Source organism: Artibeus jamaicensis, unplaced genomic scaffold (assembly GCF_021234435.1).
Source record: "Artibeus jamaicensis isolate MK-2021 breed Jamaican fruit bat unplaced genomic scaffold, CSHL_Jam_final scaffold_916, whole genome shotgun sequence".
Lineage (NCBI taxonomy): Eukaryota > Metazoa > Chordata > Mammalia > Chiroptera > Phyllostomidae > Artibeus > Artibeus jamaicensis.
In genome coordinates, this window is record NW_026522059.1 from 51,960,904 (window position 1) to 51,978,644 (window position 17,741).

The following is a 17,741-nucleotide window of genomic DNA, read 5'->3' on the forward strand; positions in this document are numbered from 1 at the left end:
GAAAGATATCGCTGGCCTTGTCACTCACAAAGCAGGTGGCCGCAGGCTTCGGGTCCCAGCGGCTGCTCCTGGGTGTGTGTGTGGAAACTGCTTCCACAAGAGTTAGGACAGGGAATCAGAATATCATCTCGTATGTCGCCAACCAACTGGCAGGCTGCTGAGTCCCAAGGTTCCAAAACACCGATGGTTTGTCATTTTGGATCAATATGCAGGGGCTACAGAAAAGGAGCTGCAGATTTTACTCTGAATGCAAACTAAAAATGAAGGCAACAGGAAGAAGGTTTGACAAAGAAACATTCTTGTGGGAGACTTGGAAAGAATGGAAGTACAAAAAGCGGAGGCTGCCTTGAGTGGTCTGAGAGCGCTGCCAGGAATGTGAGGTGGGGGTGGGGACCCCAGAGGCAGCCAGGCAAGGAACAGGGACACTGTGTAAGTTATTTTGTCAGTCTTCCATGGACCACAGCCTAAAGGGGGAAGGCTGAAGACAACTCGGGGTTTCAACCTCCTGGCACACACATCGCCAAAGGTTAAAGGGTTATCTAAATGTATAAAAGAAACAAGAACACAAATAGTCACAGGGTTAGAGCTAACAGAGGGCTTCTTTAGAATTTTCATGTTCATGACTGAGATGGTAGATGAACTTAAATACATTGCTATAGCCCAAATTACCCCCTCACTGGTGCATGGAATGATACGCCAGTCACAGGGATGTGGCTGTCACTCAGCCTTCAGGCATTTCTAGGAACTGGAAGTAGAACCTAAAGGGGCCTCAAGAAAAAGGACCCGAGGGGGCTGGTGGCAGCTGTAGGCTGCTTAGAACATGAAGCATCAACAGGAATGAACACACTTGGTGCTAAGCACAAACATAATGTATAATTCTCACTAGAAAGCTGCCGGTGATGGGGCCGGGGGCAGAGGTCTGCCTTGGGAATGGGAATTGCACACGTGTTCCTCTCCACACCTGGCCCCAGGAGCAGGGTGGTGTGCAGCTGGCCTCAGCGGGGAGATGGTGGTGCACAGACGCAGCTCTGTGAGAGGTGCCACTCCAGTGGTTGGATTATAAATGGTCCTGGGAAGACGGGCACAACAGGTTGAATGTACTGTAATTATTTGGGGTCCTGGTTTCAGCAAAGAGGAGGAGCCAAGGATCCTTCAAGCTGCCATGCAGGGAGGGTGGGGAGCAGGAGGGAGGAGCAGAAAGAAAGCTCTAAATTTTAAGTGAGAAATGAACAGCCACTAGGCAGGAATGCCTTGAGTAGCAGGCATTTTTGTTTCATGAGAAACAGGATTTAAATGCAACGATAAAGAGAATATACTCTGTGTTCTGTAAGAGATAAAAGGGCATATTAAGAGCTTTGACATATATTCTATGATTTTTAAGGATATAGATTTTATTTAACTCAAAAATGTTGTCCAAGTTCAAATTGATTTGGGCACGTACAGTCTGTGAACTGTTAGTCAAATTCCTGGAAGTTTGATGCTAGTGAAATTAGGAGGCTTGACACAATGTGAGAGTGAATTAGAAAAAAGGAGAAGCAATGTGTATTTTGGTGCCTTTCCTCTCCTGGATCTCATCCAGGTGAGGACACATTTCTAAACCACACTGAAAGGTTTGGCGTCAAGTGTTTCTTCTCCTTGCCACGCTATTTGTCTACAGGAAGCCAGAGAGGGTGTGGGAGATAAGGCAGGGCTGGCACCTGACCAGGTGTGGTCCACTGACAGCCCATCAGGCACCTTTGCCAGCCTCTTCTCTGTGGGTGAAACAATGATGCTGATGAAATGCTCTATAGGGTAGAACCTGTTCGCAGGATAAGAAGCCAGAGCTCCAGTGACTCTCAGACCCCCTGGCTCCTCTTCTTTGATTTTCTTTGTGAAATGCTGCATAATGACCTTATACCCTGGTGACCTGATACACTGGTTTGTCTGGGACTGTCCTATTCATACCTGATATACATGTGTTGTTGTTCAAATCACTCCCCTTCATCCTAGTGCCCTGTGCTGTAATAAATTACATGATGACTCTACTTATATTGTGGCCTAAAGGCTCACTAGATGCTTAGTAGCAACAGGATAGCCAAACTTTTTTTTTAATTTTAGAATTGCTGACTCAACTGGATAAAATGCTATTTTAAAATCTTCCTGTTCTCTTATTAACAGTAGTCACATGCCCAACACATACATAAAACTAGGATGGTATTTGGAAGAGCATGACTATCATTTGGAAAAAGTGTTGACTTAGAAGCATGAAATGCATGACAGAAAAAAAGTGTCCCTTACCCTATTGCCTCCCAAATCTGGAAAAAGGAACAGGAAAGTGAATATTCAACTTGGACTCTGTAAGCATTCTCTAAGCTATGCCTATAGTTTCCTGAGTTTTGCTTTTTCCCCTCTATTTTATACTAATCTGTTCTGGATCTCCTAGCATAGGCTTTTAACATACCAAGGCAGGACCATGCTGCATATCATAAGATACACTATTGACTCATGCAGCCCTATGAGTAATTCAGTAAATATCCAACATGACCCATGTCTACAAGCACAGATTCTATAGACTTATTAATTTTCAAAATAGAAAATGCTTCAAAAGTTTTACAAAATTGACCAAAGGATCATCAAATATTTTAAGCTATAACACAAATAGTCAGAATTCCTCCAAATAATGGATTTCGTTGGCTGGAAGATTTCATTAATTGTAAGATGCAATATCATTTAGTGTACTAGTAAAAAAGAAAAAACAATTAAATTAAATTACGGCACATCCTTTTGATCTCAGAGATACTGAACTGGGAAACTCTATCTTAAGTTGAATGAAATATAGTATATTAGATATTATGAATTGGGGGAATTTGAAGTAAATTTCATTTTTTCTTATTGTGAGTTCATTTAAAAAGAAAACATGCAGGTACGTCAACAGTTGCATATTAGTGGAGTGCACAGAGCTAAGTAAGCATCCTGTGCCAAATCATACACTACTCATAAATATTCTGTCCCCATCCCAACCCTGGCTGTATGTTGCTTGGCATTATCTTGTTACTTACTACATGACATTATTTTATTCTTTTTTGTTTCCCCAGCTCTGAGCTGCAAGACCATATCAGACAAGATTTCAGGTGAGTACTAAAATAAACTGAAAATGACAAAATATATCACTCATTTCTGCATAAATATCAGCAACCAGAACATCTCTCATAAGCACAACTTTGTGGCCACAAGCCTGATCTTCCGTAATTCTGTGGTTATCAGACTTTAGGGTTTCCAAGTGTCTTCTGACACACTTGCTTTAAAAAAGTCAAGTTCTGAAGCAGTGAGTCTGATGGGATCCTGAAAGTATTCATCTTAAACAAGCCTCCTAGGCACTTAAGTACCACCATTTGTGAAACTCCACCTAACTGTAAGAATCATCATTGGGCCCACCTAGTGCAAGACTGGGGCTGGGGTGAGGAAAGGGTTTATCTTTAGGGAGGAGAGGACACAATTTTCCTAAAGTTTGAGGAACAATTTTAAGCATATTTACTGTCTTATTCAAGCTTGGCCCAGATATTTATGGACCCTAAGATAGAAAGCTTGCAAAAAGCATAGACTTATGAAAGGATTAACAGCCACTTTTATCCTGAGAAGGATCAGACAGATCATCCTGCCTGACTTGCAAGTAGTTGGACATTATTTTGAAGCTTAAAAACAGTCAGATAATCTCAGACAGAAGGTGGGAAATTAAAAATAAATTCCTGGAATTGATTTGACTAATACGATGATTTAAAATCCAATAAATACTAACATACTTCTACTATCCAATAAAGTACTTTTTAAAAAGTACTATATACTTTTAAACAGCAGTCAAATTTATAGAAATAGAGGCAATGATTCTTTTATCATGTGTGAAAACACTGTGAAACTGACCAAACTTGTTCTGAAAACAATTTAGAGGGTAGAAAAACAAAGTGAAATTGCTCATTTTATAATACAAATTAGGTTTTAAATTGTGTTAAGCTGTCGAAAAAAGCTACCAGGAAGAAGTAATCAAGTACTACTAATTTTTTTCCCCATCCTAGAGAAATTTTATTTCTAAAATAAATGCAAAAAATCATGTCTTACGTTTATTGGTAAAGATTTGTCTTCCACCCATGTCAATAACTTTGGTTTGTTTCTTTTCCCCTGCTAGGTGCTCCAGTAGAAGCCTGTCCAACTCTTTGTAGGTGTTATGGAAAACACAGCCACGCTCAGCCTGCAGAGCAATTGCCTGCTCCAGCAAACTTAAGTTCCCCTTCGCTTTCTCCAGGTCAACAGACTCTTCTGTCATTGCTGCCAGGCATTGGTTATCATCTTCCTCAGCCCCGGAGAATGAGGCCTGGACTTTGCCATCCAATGGTTCCATGTGAGCATCCTGTGGGTCTCTCCTTTCAGTTTCAGAATCACATCTATTTTCACAAGAGAGAAATTTGTCACCTTCAGTTTTTATTTCAGTAACTTCCAATATGTCTTTCCTATTATCCACTAAAATATACTTTGGGACTCTACGTGGTTTGGTTTCTTCTGAGAAGTTGGAGCCACTGTCCCAGCCATTCTCTGCACTTTCAGAGTTACTTTCATTGTCATCGGAGGAGCAGAATCTCAGCTGGGAGTCGTTCATTTTGTCTTTTCCATCATCAGAATGAATCATAAAGCACTCATCTACTTCATCACTCTCTGCTTTTAGAGACTGGATGCCGCTGTCATTTAAGTTTTCATTTACAGTCTGAATAGATGCATTTTTTTCAAATTTCCCCAAGTGCATTAAAGATTTGACCATGAGCTCTCGGTAACAGCCATATCTGTCTTCCTTCCCATTGGACTTTTCTTGTGCAGTACAATGAAAACTCTCATCTGTAGGTTTTATCATGATTTCTTCTATGGAAAAAGAAAACCAATATTTAAAAAACAAGAACAAAACATAGTTAAACAAGATTATTTAAATTTATTTAATAATTTTAAATTAAGAAATATTTTTTAAAATATTTTAAGGAAATATACATAAACATGCATATGTATATGTAATATATGCAATGTGTAAATATGAAGGCTCTATCAATTTTTAAAACATTAGGGGGAAAATGTACAACTTCTTAAAACAAACAAAACAAAACAAAGCTTAGACCTTCATATTCTCAGAATTACCTTTAAAGAAATGAGCTATTAGAATTCTCAGTATGTTAAGAGCCAATGGTTCTAGTGTGCTGAAATAGATATGTAACAGTAACAGAATGTTGAATGTGAAATCACTGTTACTGTACCTCTTATATTTTCATGCTTAGTCACCTAGAAGGAAATCAAATATGTACAATAATATACATTATGAAGGAAACAGTCATCAGCTTTCTCTGTTAGCATGGCAATATATTTTCAAAGTTTACTTGGTTTATGCTTTCTACCTTTGTAGTTTTTCCAATCTATTTTCAGATTTTATGGAATTTTAGTTAAAATACAAAATACATGTACATGATGAAAACCAAAAAAGTTCTGAAGACTTCCAGGACTTCTTGGCTACTTTCCTAATCATCATATGCAAAAATTCCATGCTGAGGGAAATACAAGTGAATGGGAAAATTAGCATGATCGAATAATATCTTAAATAGTAACACATTTTCTGGTCTGGTACTTTGTGCATGTGTATAAAGAGCAAATGAGACAAGAGATGGGGGATGGTCAGAGGATGTTGAATGTTAACTAGCTATTCTCAGTACAGAGCCAGCTGGAGTTTTGAGAGTGAAGGAGCCGCATGATCAAGAAAGAGGCTCCCAAGTGCTAGGCTGTCTAGGGCAGTCTCCTGGACCTCTGCTGTTCCATCCAGCACAGGTGTTAGTGTCACCCACTTTCATCTCGGCCATGGCATAATTTGGGTGATAAAACCTGTGTGTGTGTGTGTGTGCATCCCAGTGCAAACACACCAATTAATGGCACAGCTTCTTTGGTGACCTAATCCTTGCCCAGCATGAGGTATACTCTGAGGAGAAGGGCACCCAGCACACATTAGGCTGTGAAATGCACCAGACAACCCAGCAATGTTGCTCTTAATGAACACTATAACAAAAAAAGAAGAAGGAAGAGGCCCATTTCTGTGTCTCAAAAGGCAGGGTGGGGGAGGGGCAACACAAAATAATAAGCCACCTTGAAGATTGCTACAGACACCAAGAGAAGTGCATTCTGTGCTAATAAACATCTTTGGAGGGAAAGCAGAGCCATCCACTGTGAGGGCTGTGGGCGAGGGTGTCTGTGCAGAAGACAATGAGCCTTTTTTGTCTCATTTAATTTTTTTAATAAACATTGTCTCTGACAAGGACACTCAAAAATACATCTCCATCATCTTCCTTTCTGGTAATTATCTCCCTAAATCAACACTGGACTGCCAGGATCAAGTAAATATTGCCATAGTAACTAAAAGCATTTTTGGATGAAGGGAAGAATTTAGTCACAACACTAGCCCCTTTAAATAATGCTGATTATAGGGTGCAGTCTTTTGTTGGGATCTATTCAACATAAACTGAAAAATTTAACATTTTACTTCCTAGAAAAGAGGCTGTATAAACAAGCATGTAATATTTGACAGGATGGTCTATCCTCTTCTGAATTCATATCAGAGGGACTCCAGGTTTAAATAATATATTAAACATAGTCTAAAATGCAAATGAAGTTTTTCTCAATATCACGGTTGGTGATTAAGAGAAAGTGTAAAGGGTTATGATAATTTTAAAGTATTATGAACTACAGAAAACAAATAAAAAGCATTTTCAGTGAATATGCTCAATTCATTGAACTATTCTCTCACTCCACTTAACTACCCACATGTGTACAATAATGATTTATAGACATTATACCTAATTATGCATATTTGGGCTGTGGTAGAGTGCTAACAAAAGCTCTAGAAAGCAACAATTACCTCTGTTGCTTAGCTACATAGTTTAAAATATTCCTATTAAGTGCAGATCACCAGAGAGGCAGAAGTGACAAAAATGCACATGTGCACGACAATGCACTTCACTGTGTTGCTGCCAACTGCTAGCATTTTGGGTCATTTCCAGTTTACATAATTGCTTGGTTCAACTGTTTGTTATATGCTAAAAGAAAATATTTATTAATTATTCTTCAGAAAAAGAGGAGTCCTGCCGATAGCCGTGCCTACATGCATTGCAAGGGATAGTTTCCAGGGATGGTCTGCAAACCAACTTTCTACATACCCCTCCAGCTTTCACTGTAATTATATGGAAAAAAAAAGTTGAGTAAGCTTTCTAACTTGACAGATCTGTGACGAGACACTTGTTTCTTCTAGCTTGGTAATGGGCTGCCTACTTTTTTCCTGCTGGTGTGGTTCTATTTTCCCTGGTGAAAACAGAAACTAGTGCCTGTTGTGATTTTGCCACTGAAATCACTAAAAGACACCTGCCTTTAACGTCAGAACCACCAAGGTTTGATTCTGCACCTGGCACTTGTCTCTGTTAAAACTACACAGGGCCCTTAACATGTCTGATGTTGGCATCTTTGCTCATACAGTGAGGCATGCTGTAGATGTCACACTGTAGATGTCACACTGGAGCATGTAGAAAGCAGGTGACACCCAACAGGTACTCAGTAAATGATGCCTCTCTTCCTCCTTCACTAAATACTATTTTAGATGATAATAAAGGCAGAGAATATGCAGGGCTCACCACATAAATGAGGTGGGGCTTGTTTTTTATGTAGAATTAAGTAGTGAAACTAAGCCCTGTGAAAGGGTACAATATGCAGTGTAAAGAAAATTCAGCCTGGTTAACACCACACCACACATGCTATGGCAAAGTTCACCAACTGCCCTGATAAACTGCACAATGTGGGGGGAAACCTTTATGAGTATGAGGTCCAGAGACTTGGGATCTATGGCCAGCTCCCCTCCAGCTGCCTGAGTGACCTTATCAGGACCATGTCTTGTGAGTCCTGGGTTCTTATCTTTCCTTATCTTTAAAATGAGGATGATCCATGATTGGATTCAATTATCCAATGATCAGATGATCCTAGGACAATAAACTGATATGTTTTTGGCATGGTGTTCAATTCTTTATTTTGTTTCATCTTCATGATAACTACAAGAAAGGTACCTTCTAGTCCACTTTACAGAAGGAAAACTATGGTTTTAAAGAACTAAGGTGTATTCAATCACAGAGATAGCCAGTAGGAGCCTGAGATCTAGGACCATGGCCATGACCTCCTAGCTCCATGCTCGTCCCTCTGTAACAAGCAACCCCCAGACTCCACAGCTTGGTAATGTCATTGACATTGACAATGTCATTGTCATGGTTGACATTTACAACATACAGAAATCCTGAGGAGAAACTGTTCAGAATACTAGTAGCCTATTATTTTCTCAGGTTTAAATATTTTCAAGAATTAATTATAGAGAGGATGTTAGTATATAATTTATAAAGGGGTTATTAGGTAATTCACAGTGAAAAAAACAAAGACTCCAAAATTATAAATAAAAATATGAAAACAAATATAACAATAAAACAAAAACTAGCAAATAATTCCACCTCTACTCTCATAATACCACAACAATATAGGTCAGGAAATTCCTAAATTGCTCTTTTGGGAGCAGTCAGAGAGCTGGACAGTTACCAAGGACAGCCCTTTCTGGGTCTTGAGTACATTTCACAATGTGGTGAAGGTTGAAGGGGCTGGAGCTGGGACACTTCCTTGTAGAGTGAAAAAAATAATAAACAATTTTGCCTGAGGTGTAAAAGTTCACATTTGTTTATTTTAAACCAAAGTCTCTACCCTGAGGTACTGGTAATCCTAGAAGGTCTATGCTAATGGATTTTTACAAATATGTCAGCTCTTTTGCATCAAAACACCTAAACAAAGGAAATCCTCTGAAAACCACAACACATTTGTGTTAGACTCTTTAAGTGTAACTGGATTTTACTATAATTATATTTTTGTTCTGTTTCTATAACTAAGTTACTTTCATAGGTAAATTAGTTTTCTAGGCTTCTTTAATATATAAATGTTGCTGGAAAGAAGTCTCAGAAAAATAAATTTTGTTTTGTAACATTCTGAAATTGGAGTGGCTTTTCTCTTATTTGCTATTTGTTGAGAGATAATATATAATAAAAGTATTATCTTAGCCCCTTGCACTCCTGTAACTGTGACAGATTTCCTGGAATCATAAGTGGGGGTTCTACAGTGGGTTAATCTCACTCCAAGCTGACCCTTCTTTCCTTGTCTCCATTGAGAAAGTGCATGCTTGTCCCACCAACTGGTAGTTTTCTCTTTGCTTCAGTGAAAAAGGTGTATCTGCACAGCTTTGTCCATGGCCCTCAATATCCACCTGCAGCTCTTTGAAAAATAGCCAGTTGAGGGAATGGGGTATAGTTTTGCCATTAAATGGGTACAAGCTAATGATCTGAGCTTTCACGAGCTTTATACACTCTCTTCATCATCTGAAGTACCTAATGACAATGCAATTGAACACATACCTGGCCAGGTAAAGAACTTGGGGTACCAAGAGTCAGTGAGATGAGAGATGAAAAGCCCTTACACTGGTTTTGGGCACTGCCTTAGCTCTCTTTCCTTCTGGACGGTGAGGGGTAACTTCCTCAAAGGATTCAAGATAACTTAGAGTTTTGTTCTTTTGACCAGAGATAGACACACCTATGACCTGCCATTTCTGGGAATGTCCATTTAATTTTGGAGAACTTTGCCCAGTCTGATTTCTAAAGGTAGTCATAGCTTTGAGAGAATTAGATTATGAAGCATGGTTAGCTGAGAAATAATTATTTTGCTTGTCTTTCAACTGTTTTGTAATTGTGTTCTTTTTAATATTTTTAAGCTGCATTACTTTAAACATTAAATCTCTTTGGTCCTTAATGATAATATCTGTAAAACTGTGTCCATAATCATGCATATATCATGTCATTGTTGGGTAGATTAAATGATATAATTTATGTGCCTAGAATATATTAAAAATTCAAAAATGATGGTCTCCGCCGCTAGAAGTCTAACCACACTGATTCAAAGACTTTCTAGATTCAATCTGCAATTTTGATGAATCAACAAAATTCTAACCACCTCAAGGAAACAAAAAAAGCCATGGATGATTATAATTTACAGATGAGCCAACCGGCTCTAAGCCATATGTTAAACATAGAAAAGTCAGAAAATTTACTTAAACATTGACAAATCAGAACACAACTTAGTGTTAACTACAGAATCTCAAACTACTTGCAAACCAAGATTACTGGAGATCTGTTGGTTCTCATCTGAGATTTGTGCTCACTTAGGCAATACGCTTTTATACCTTTTCTGTTAGTATCTATTACTATAACTCCAAATATAATAGATATTTACAATCTAAAACCCATTACTTTTGGTCTGTATATTTCTTTTCAAAAAACAAATTATGTTGTACCTTTTGATTCATATAATGCTGCATTTTGAAAAAAAAGTTTATTTTAATAGCATATCCATACACCTGATTTCACTTTCTAATGTCAAAATCTAAGTTTGTATTTTCTTTTTCATGAATTTTTTTTAGATATTTTGCATGTCCTTCAATTTAAGCCTCACACATTAAGCGGTTGGTGGTATTCTGACTCCTAGAAGCACTGTGACTGTCAGGGACAATTGGGAGTAACTGATCTGGGGAGTAACACCTGAAAATTCTGAAGGTGTAACTACAGATCACTTAGAATGCAAACAGCATTTAATGAGTGACTGCAGAATTGAATTCATGAAACAACGTGTGCTTATAGGTAAATTAAAATGATCTATTTGAAAATAATGGGCATAGTGATACCTTTTCTATAATATATAATTTTCTTACGGAAGGAGATGCTAGACTGACGAATTTAGGTCCTTTCTTCAGTCCACTGTTATAAATATTTCTTTTTAAAATGTTGAAAATATTAAGATCATGGCTAACCTGCATGAGTCCATGTTGTTATCACCAAATATAACTAAATAATTTGATATATGTTTATGAAATAAAAACGTGTTTTATTTATGTATGCCATACCTTAAAAATCTTAAAGGTTAAATTTGTCCTTTTATTTTGAAAGGTTCTTTAAGCATTAGAAATCTACCCTATTTAGGAGTCAAGGTATTCTTCAGCTTTAAGGCTTAGTATCTTTTACATTCTTCAAAAGGAGGCAGAGTCTAACCCTGCAGTTTGAAAATGAACTCAGGGAGAGGACTCTCCGGTGCTTATCTTTCGACGTTCCATAGTTCCAGATTAGAATCAGCCCCCAGTAGCCCTGACCAAGTAGCTCAGTTCGTTGCAGCATCTTCTCATACATCACATGGTGTCAGGTTCAATTCCCTGTCAGGGCACTACCTAGGTTACAGTTTCCATCCCCAATTGGGGTGTGTCTGGGAGACAAGCGAAAGATATTTCTCTGTCTCTCTCTCTCATGCTTCCTCTCTCTCTAAAATCAATAAATATATCCTCGAGTAAGAATCAAAGAAATGAGCCCTCAAAGAATGGATTGTGAGTGAAATGAATGTTTAATTTTGTTCCTAAATTATAACATACAAGCTGTGTGTTCCACATAGGTTTGGGCTGCTCCTTGCTACCTGTGCTAGGGTGAGCGTCTGTGTCCAGCAGGCCATCCTCCTCCTCTGCCTCAGTCCTGGAGTCACGCTCTTCCTTGCCATTCATGTTTGGGCTGTAGTGTCGGGGCTTCATCAGCAAGGATTTTCTCTTGTTGACAGGAACACCCAAGGCTTGCTCTTCAGCTCTCCTCTTCTTCGCCATGGAACAATCGTATGCAGCACTGTAGTCATGGAGGCAAATTAAGAACATGGTAATATAGTTTATTGTTATTTGCCTTTTGATATTCATGAAGCTAACCCAAAATCTGTGGAAACCTGGGAATAAATGTTTAGGATTCTTCTTGGCACACAAACAAAAAACCCCAAACCAAACCAAACAAACAGCCCATCCATTGCATCAACTGTGGATTCTATTTTACTGCCTATTAAAAGAGTTAAAAAAAATCTTCCTTAATCCTGGGTAAGCATATGTTAATCTGTGCTTTGCTTGGTAGTACACTAAATACCCAGGGAGGGATGAAACAAGATTTACACTAGACTGCTAATCCTAAGAAACAGCTAATGTGAAAAATATACCACCGGATAAAAAAAAATGTCCAGTATGGATAAATAGCAAGGTTTTTCAATAGTTGTTTGCTACCCAAACTGCTTATCTCTGCCACAGTTGCACATCAGCTGGAGTTGCCACACCCTGAGCTTTAACTTGAAAGAAAGGAGCAGAAACAGAGAAGACAAGTTACGAACATTTCGTCAACCCATTTCTACTCACACACACAAATACACACACACACAAGTGAAAAGATGCTGCAATGGCATTCTATCTTTTGATTCTCACCCATTTGGCACACAGAACAAACATACAAAAGGAGGAGAAATAAGATTGGATTTTACAAAAATGGACTATAGTTTATTCGTACGCCTGTTCTCATATGGTTCTTTATTTGGAAATGCTCCTGAAGGGGGCTCTTTCAAAATAGATTTTCTACATACAGCTCACTCAGAATTTATATACATCACTCTGTGTATTGAAGTTAAGGCAAATATTGCCTTGGTGAGCAAGATTCAGGAAAACAAGAGTAAAGTTTTAGCTAATAGTAAGTCTATGAGAGATACTTATTGAGTGCTCTAGGAACAAAAATGCAACAACTTTAGGTGAAAATATCCAGAAGAAAGAATCCTAGACTTCAAGTAATATGGTATTACTTACTCCATCACTAAAAAATGATTAAGTACTTAGTAATAATACTAAATAGATAAAGGCCTTAAATTACTCTCTTAGAAACACCAATGCAAAGATTGTGGCTGATTAACGACAATTATTTGATTATAGTTATATGAGAATCCTTGGATTTAGAAGACTAAACCTTTAGAGGAAAAAACGTGGTACTCCAAGAAAAAAAGATTCTGGAAGAAAAAATTACTGAAGAGGGTTAAACAGTTCTCAAGAAATAATTAAAAATTGGAGAATTTAAAATTTTTCTGAGGAGAACAGTGTAGTTCCTAAATAAACTTTTGTGTTTTCACAAAACTTCTCTGATGAGCCCAAATTTAAAGTGACTATGTACAGAAGATAGAGCAAAAGAGAATACAACCAGATGACCATGACAGCAAAACATGTCTTTACAAGAAGGCTAAAGCAAACAAAAACTTCATGGCTTGGACCTACCGATTTGTCAAGGAAAACAGCCTGTAACATGTGGTTATGGTATAATGAGTGCAAGAACAGAGACAGAGAGCTACCCTTACACTTGCCATGTTTGTCAAGGGGATGGACCTTTGTAGGAAGAGGGACAGAATAATCATATTCAGGGGAAATTAACTTCCTAGTTATGTAAAAAGAGCTCAAGAAGTTCCCTAAAGTAGCTAAGGTTCAGAAAAAATATAAGACCATTATTTCAAACTAAGAAGGTTTATATAAAATGAAAGAGGTTCCTGAAAAATGTCATTCAGAAATTAAACCTGGGAAAAGTAAGAGGATTCTAAAAACCAATAGAAGCATAACATTGATATTGGGAAAGAAGCTGAGAAAGTTTATGAAGATGAAAATTTGTCAGTGCTGGAAATACTAATCAAGAAAATGGGGTGAAAGGGGTAGATAAAAAGAACTGGTCAGTCAGAAAAACGTCATTTCTTTCTTTGATGGTTGGGGTGATGAATGAGGCTGCACATCTACTACCCGTAAGACCGTTATAAACTTTGTATTGTTAACATCATTATTACATTTACTTATAAAGACAAATTACATTACCCAAATTACCCAACTACATATCTGGTAGTTGGTAGCGCTATTTGAATCCCAGGCTATAGGCCTCAAGGCTCTTGCACCCTCCTATGTGTTGCCAAATCGGAACAATGAACTTGGATAATTTCCATATCCATTTGACAACTGGGTGAAGCAGTACCTGGATAAACCAGCCACCTTTTTAACTAGAAAGAAGCTGCCTATCATCACAGGGCACTGCCCAATGCTTAGGGTGCAGATACATATGATGCTCATTAGCCCTGGAGAGTTTTGCAGCAATGAAAAACACATTGTGAAATGTAATTTAGACCCCAGAAGGTCCATATTATGGAGGAGTAGAGTGAAAGTAATGAAGTGATATTTAATGGCAATAAAAATCAAGTTTAGTATTTGGGTCCAAATAATAAGTACGCAAAGATAAAGGGGAAATACAAGGTTTTACTGGAAGTACAATTTAGCTTAAAATATGTTTATATTTGATACTGTGTATGACATTCCTTAAGTAATATTAGCTGTGTAATCTGTAACAAATAATTGAATGTTTTAGAAGACCAAATTCCACATCCATCAAAAAAGGATAATAATTTTGATATCACACGTTGTAGATAAAGAAAATACATCTTCTGCTAAGGACAAAAATAGGTCATGACAGAGCTGCTCTGGCTCCCAGGTAAGAGCTCACTGGACTCCATCCACATCAGGCTGATGTTGCCGCTGTGCAACATCACAAACTATCTCCCTGGCACACTCTGCGGATTTATGCATGCTTGTATGTCCATAAGTGCATTTTCCTTTTTTACATATTATTTATATTTACATAAATTACATTAGATTTATATATAACATTTGCTTTAAATCTCACACTCTGTGCACTTCTCCATTGCAAAGTAGCTGCAGTCCTGGCAGCATTTGGAGCTGAAATGAAAGGCTTTATAATAAATATTACCCTTTTTGTGTGCATGGAAAATGGTCCCTTTCCTAGTTTTCCCTGAGGGCACACTATTTTGGCTTTATTGTGACACTTCACTGTGACACTGCAATGAGGGAAAGCCATGCTTTACATGTCACTGAAAGAAATGCCACAAAATGCTAACATATCTTCTCAAGGTTGCCAGAAATAATTTCCACTGGGTTGTGTTTTCCCATCTGCAGAGCTCTGAAATGTTAAAGAAATAAATGAGCTCTATTATCTATATTTTTCTAGTAGATGAGAAAGAAAGAGAAAAAATACCCCTGCATTTATTGTTCTATTCAATCAAACTGTTGCTTTAAATATCCAGAGTCCTCCAGGGGACTTTATCAATGCACCAAATACTTTTTAACACCATATTTCAAACCTGTCATTGTGATTTTATTAAAATATCTTTAAAATATCTGAATTTTTACCCAAGGGAAATTTTTGGTTACACACTTGAGAAATACTTGCATTTAGAAACACAAATTTGAATTCAAAACGGTATCCCCTGTGATGACAATATATAACTGAAATTGCATTCAACAAATGATTAAAGAAACCAACACTTAGATAACATTAATGATAAACTCAGTGCTGGAACTATGTTTAGAAGTCAAGTTTATTAATTTTTCAGGTTTCAGGAAAAAAGTAGAACATATTAAGGAATTATAAACCCCTGAAATCTGTCCAATAAGCACTGGGTTCCGGAACACTGTTCCAGGTTATTTTCCACAGTAACAAATTCCAGTGCAAGTTTTCAAAAGATGTGTAATAGTTCAAAATGTGGTAGGGATGGAGGGATTAAGCAAAAAAGAAAAATGGCTTATGGACATGGACAATGGTATGAAAATTGCAACAGGGAAGGGAATATAAGGGGACTAAATGGTAATGGTAAAATATAATAAAAATTTTAAATAAAATTAAATTAAAATGTGGCTTTAGCCATGGCCAGTGTGACTCAGCTGGTTGGATGTTGTCCTACAAACAGAAAGGTCACAGGTTCGATTTCTGATCAGGACAATTGCCCAGATTTTGAGTTCGGTCCCTGGTCAGGACAATACTAAAGGCAACCAATCAAAGTTTCTCTCTCACCTCCATGTTTCTCTCCCTCTGTTTTCTCCTTCCCTTCTCTTCTCTTTAAAATCAACAAGCATGTCCTCAGGTAAGAATTTTTTTTAATGTGGTTTCAGCAATAAATATATTCTGAGCACTTTCCACCAAAAGTATATAACAGAAAAATGATTTGAAGTTATTAATCCCAGATTCCAAGAAAACTATTCATGTGCTCAAATATTTCTATGGAAAATCTATAGTAGGTATTTCTACTAATTTCTTCTAACTGGACAGAACACCACAGACTGATGGAAAGGAACCAGAAAGTATGAATTTGAATTAAAGAGAAATTTAAAAGGTATGATGATTGAAAAAGAAAAAATTAAATTGTTACTTTTTATAAAGACATGATTGTGCTTCAGAAAAACCCAAAAGAATCTACATTTAAAACATTAAAATAAGGAGGTAAACTTAGTAAATATGACTTTAAAAATTATTTGAACTTCTATAGTCAGCAATAAAAAAATAGAAAAATAATTAAAAAATAAAACCACTTATAATACATAGAAATAAAAACACCTAGGAATAAATATAACAAAAGATGTGTGAAATTTATGCAAAACAAATGACATTTTGAGAAAATTAAAAATCCATAAATGGAAAAATATTAAATGTTCATGGAATAAAAGACTCAATATTGTAAGATTTGAGTTCTACCCAAGTTTATCTATCAGATTCAATGCAATTCTTCAAAAAAATTCCAAGAAAAATTTTTTTCCAAATTAGCATGTTAATTCTAAAATTGTTATGAAAATGTAAAGACCCAGGAATAGCAAAGATTTCAAAGGAGAACTATAACAAAGTTGGAAGAGTTATAGTTTTGGTTGTCAAAGTTTATCATAAATATGTAGTATTTAAAATAGGTTATTACTGGGGCAAGGATCAACAAACAGACCAATCAAACAGAATAAATAGATGCTCCATCTATTAGGTCCAGAAATAGATACACATATATGTGGTCAATTTATGAAAAAGGTGTCATTTGGGAAAGGTTGGTTTTTTAATGAATAGCACTGGGTCAATTGGATATATCTATCTGAGGGGTAAAAAACATTTGACTTCTACCTTATGGTATACACAACAAAGAATTTCAGAAGGACTATGGATTCAAAAAGTGCACTATAAAACAATAATCTTCCAGAAAAAAATGTGAGACAATATCCTCATGACCTTAGCAAAGATTTCTTTAGTAGTTTACAAAAAAGCAATTATTTAAAGAAAAGGACAAGTTAGAATACATTAAAATCAAAAAGTTTTATTTACCAATGTACAACAACCAGTAAGTAGAACTTCCTATGAATATTCTGCTTTGATACGTTTACACAAACACATGCACCTTGTGAAGATTCATTGAGCTCTACTCCTATGATATGTATGTCCTTCTACTATGTTCTTCAGAACAATTTTTGAAAGATCAGTAAGCGTGAAAAAGTAAACCTCAGAGTGGGAGAAGTTATTAGCAACTTACAATACAGAATATATAAAAATCTTCCAAATAAATAAGAAAATAACAATCAATATAAAAATGGGGAAAAGATGTGGACAGGCACATCACAGAAGAGCTGATACACAAATGAAGAGGTGCTCTGGCTCTTTCATCTCCAGGGAAATTCAAAAATATGCACTGACTTCTTTATTAATAAAGTAGTAATTATAAGTGGAAACCTCTAAAATGTCTCCCTTCTCATCACCAAAATAGTAAATCAGGTTTATACTCTAGAAGGCATGGCAAAAATTAGTGCTACCCTTAAAACTTAGAAAATGCATGGTTGGTGGTCCTTAAAAATTTTTCCATTAAATTCACAAGTGTGGACCCCAATGAAATTGATCCTAGTGATCAACAGTGAACTTCCACAAACTCAAACAAATAATTGTTCT

At 36.8% G+C, this 17,741-nt stretch overlaps 1 protein-coding gene across 1 annotated transcript in view; it reads right to left on the reverse strand.

Annotated features, from left to right (window-relative positions):
• LOC119039362 (suppression of tumorigenicity 18 protein) overlaps positions 1-17,741 on the reverse strand; it is a 127,435-nt gene that overhangs the window by 52,953 nt on the left and 56,741 nt on the right. Inside the window, exons 5-6 of the mRNA XM_037132081.2 lie at positions 11,575-11,774; positions 4,093-4,884 (exon numbers count right to left, since the gene is read on the reverse strand). Of these exons, the coding sequence (XP_036987976.2) occupies positions 4,093-4,884; positions 11,575-11,774 (992 nt within the window). The remainder of the gene's footprint in view (positions 1-4,092; positions 4,885-11,574; positions 11,775-17,741) is intronic.